We start from the raw sequence: 2,844 nt of genomic DNA, 5'->3' as shown, positions 1-2,844 counted from the left end.
CTGCTCTTCAGACTCGAGAGGGAGGGGGAGAGGAGGGGGGGAGGTTAGGAGGGGGGGAAGTTAGGGGAGGGGAGAGTGGGAGGAGTGGGTGGCTGGTAGGAGGCGGAAAATTTTTTTTTCTTTCTTAATAAAAAAAATTAAGAATAAAAAAAAAAAATGCATGCACTTGTCTGGTAGCTTAATATCTGGGCTGACTTTGTAAAAGTAAAACCAACTACAGCAGCCTTTCCTATCTCGGGCTCTCTTTAATTTTGACCCCTTTTCTGGTTCACACATTGTATTTGTGTATATGTATATATGGGTATATGTGTGTGTGTATGTGTGTGTGTGTGTGTGTATAGTCCAGAGTTCTGTGAAGTTAGGTGTTTTTCTCAATTTTTCTCCATAATATATATTTTTTTGAGACAGGGTCTCTCTTTGAACCTGCAGCTCCACTGTTGCAATTAAACTGTCAGATGGTGGAGACGCCCTTTCTTCTGCCAGTTCTGCCACCCTCCATGAGTCAGGGCTATGTAGATTTTTCTCATTCTTCAGTCAATGGGATCCTCACTAGGGACCTAAGGCTGGGGACGTGGCTCAGTAGGTAGAATGCTTGCCCAAAATGGACAAGCTTAGGGCTTCATTCCCAGAACTATATAAACCAAGCATGGTGGTGCTTGCCTCTAATTCCAGCTTTTGGAAAGTGAGGGGAGAAAGATCAGAAGTTCAAGGTGAGCCTCGGCTACTCAGAAAGTTCCAGATCATCTTGCAATACCTAAGCCCTGCCTTCAAAAGTTAAACTAAATCAAAAGTAATAACTAACTTATTTAAAGATGAAAAGAGGGAGGCACGAGGGTATTAAGCAATGGATGTCTGGAACTGCAACTGCAACCCAGTTTCTCTCTCCCAAATCTCCAGGGGACACACTGGGGTTGGTATAACAAGGGAGAGTGGCAATGGACCTTTCCTTTTAAACACACACACACACACACACACACACACTACTTCTGAGGTTTGGAGGTTCCAGCACTAGTCCTGATGTGCAAAGAAACCATTTTCACAGGTGCATACCCCGCAGGTGGTTCGCTAGAAGCAGAAGCGATAATTCACCCCATGTGCTCTTGGAAAGAGCAGATGGCCATCTCCCCCGCGTTCCAGATGAGACAGTTTTTCCTCTTATTCTCCAATATCCAAGCTCTGTCCCACTCTTCCCTTTCTCTAAATTCCATTCTTTCCAGGGTCCCCTACCCCCAAATCGACAGTCAGCCCCTCTCACCTGCTTGGTGGCAGGCAAAGGCACCACAGCCCTCCGTCTACGGCCAAAGCGAAACTTGGCGGCTTTGTAAATCTTCCAGTAGACGAAGAGCACCACCGCCAGAGGCAGATAGAAGGCTCCGCAGGTGGAGAAGACAGCATAGGAGGGCTCCTGGCTCACCTGGCAACGCTGTAGCCGAGCATCATAGGCTTCTCCCCAGCCAAAGAGCAGCGGTGCGAGCGCGATGAGCGCGGACAGTGCCCAGGTGATCCCGATCATGAGGGCTGAAGCGCGGCGCCGGGTACGCAGCGTGTACTGTAGGTGACGAGTGATGGTCCAGTAGCGGTCCAGGGCGATGGCCGCCACGTTCCAGATGCTGGCTGTGCAGCATAACACGTCGAAGGAGATCCACACGTGGCACAGACTCCTGCCCAGCTGCCAGCGTCGCCCAGCTGACAACTCGCTTACTAGGCTCAGTGGCATCACCAGGGCTGCCACAAGCACGTCCGAGACCGCTGTCGAGGCCACCAAGTTATGTGGCACGCGGTGGAAGGTGCGGACACGCAGGATGGTCACCAGAACTAGCAGGTTCCATAAGAAAGTGGCAGCGATAAGCAACACCAATAGAGTCACCACGAGGACGGTGAAGATGGAAAAGGGTGGCTCACGGCTTGGCAAGATGAGTCCACCAGGGGTGTACCCCACGTCCCTGCCGGAATTTGGGCTCTCACTGCAGCTGTCCAGTCCCTGGGTAAAGGCGATGCCAGGGGTGGCGCCTGAGAGGTTAGAGACTTCCATTGTTCAGGGACTTGGTTCTTGGGCAGATGTGCGCGTGATTGCATGGACCGTGGATAGGTAGTGAAATAGGAGAGGCACTTCGTGCTTCGCAGTGCAGAGAAGTCTAAATCGCGCCACCCTAGTCCTTTTTCCAAACTGCACCCTCTCTTTGGCGCTTCTTTTGGTGGCTTCCGTGGACCCTCTTTTCCAGTTGAGAAAAAAAAAAAAAAATGAGTCGGATCCTTTAGGTCTGCTTTGCCAAGCGTAGCAATCTCTCCGGGTCCATTTGTGATCTTCGGGGTAGTTGGCTGCTGAGGGCTGGAGACCGATGTCTGAGCGCAGGGATGGCTTAGAGAGACCTCCCCTGCTTAAGGGTTGGAACCCAGGAGCCCCCAGTGTGCGCTGAAGTGGGCGGAGCAGGTTTGGAGCCGCCACCAATAGGAGCTGAAGCTGTAGCGCTGTCCCAGCTGTCTCCTGCTGTGGCGTGTGGAGAGAATCCTAGCAGCAGCAGTTCCCTCCACCTCCGGGAAGGTTTCTAACCATCCTATCCTGATTCTGTAGCCACCACTTCCGCACGTCCCTCCTGCGGGCTTGGTGGCTCGGTTAGACACTAAGACATTGGAGTCCCAGCCAAAGGCATTGTGGTTTTCTGGAGCCTCGATTCTACCCGTATGCGGAGCAAAGGTCCCAAATACTGGAGTGTGTGAAAGTCCTGAGCTCAACTCCATCCACCACGGCTTGGCGCCTAGCTCATACTTGAGCACTGGAGATCATCGCCGGTCCCCTCCCCCCGTCTCCCCCCCCTTCACTCACACACACACACACACACACAC

The 2,844-nt window shown here is 52.2% G+C and overlaps 1 protein-coding gene across 1 annotated transcript in view; it reads right to left on the bottom strand.

The window, feature by feature from the left end:
• Nucleotides 1-2,032, bottom strand: part of LOC101986823 (5-hydroxytryptamine receptor 5B) — a 24,572-nt gene extending 22,540 nt beyond the window's left edge. Inside the window, exon 1 of the mRNA XM_005348251.2 lies at nucleotides 1,256-2,032. Within this exon, the coding sequence (XP_005348308.1) occupies nucleotides 1,256-2,032 (777 nt within the window). The remainder of the gene's footprint in view (nucleotides 1-1,255) is intronic.
• Between the last annotated feature and the right edge of the window lie 812 nt (nucleotides 2,033-2,844).

Source organism: Microtus ochrogaster, chromosome 6, assembly GCF_000317375.1.
Source record: "Microtus ochrogaster isolate Prairie Vole_2 chromosome 6, MicOch1.0, whole genome shotgun sequence".
NCBI lineage: Eukaryota > Metazoa > Chordata > Mammalia > Rodentia > Cricetidae > Microtus > Microtus ochrogaster.
Note: the sequence above shows the minus strand (reverse complement) of the source record. Positions and strands in the feature narration are given on the sequence as shown.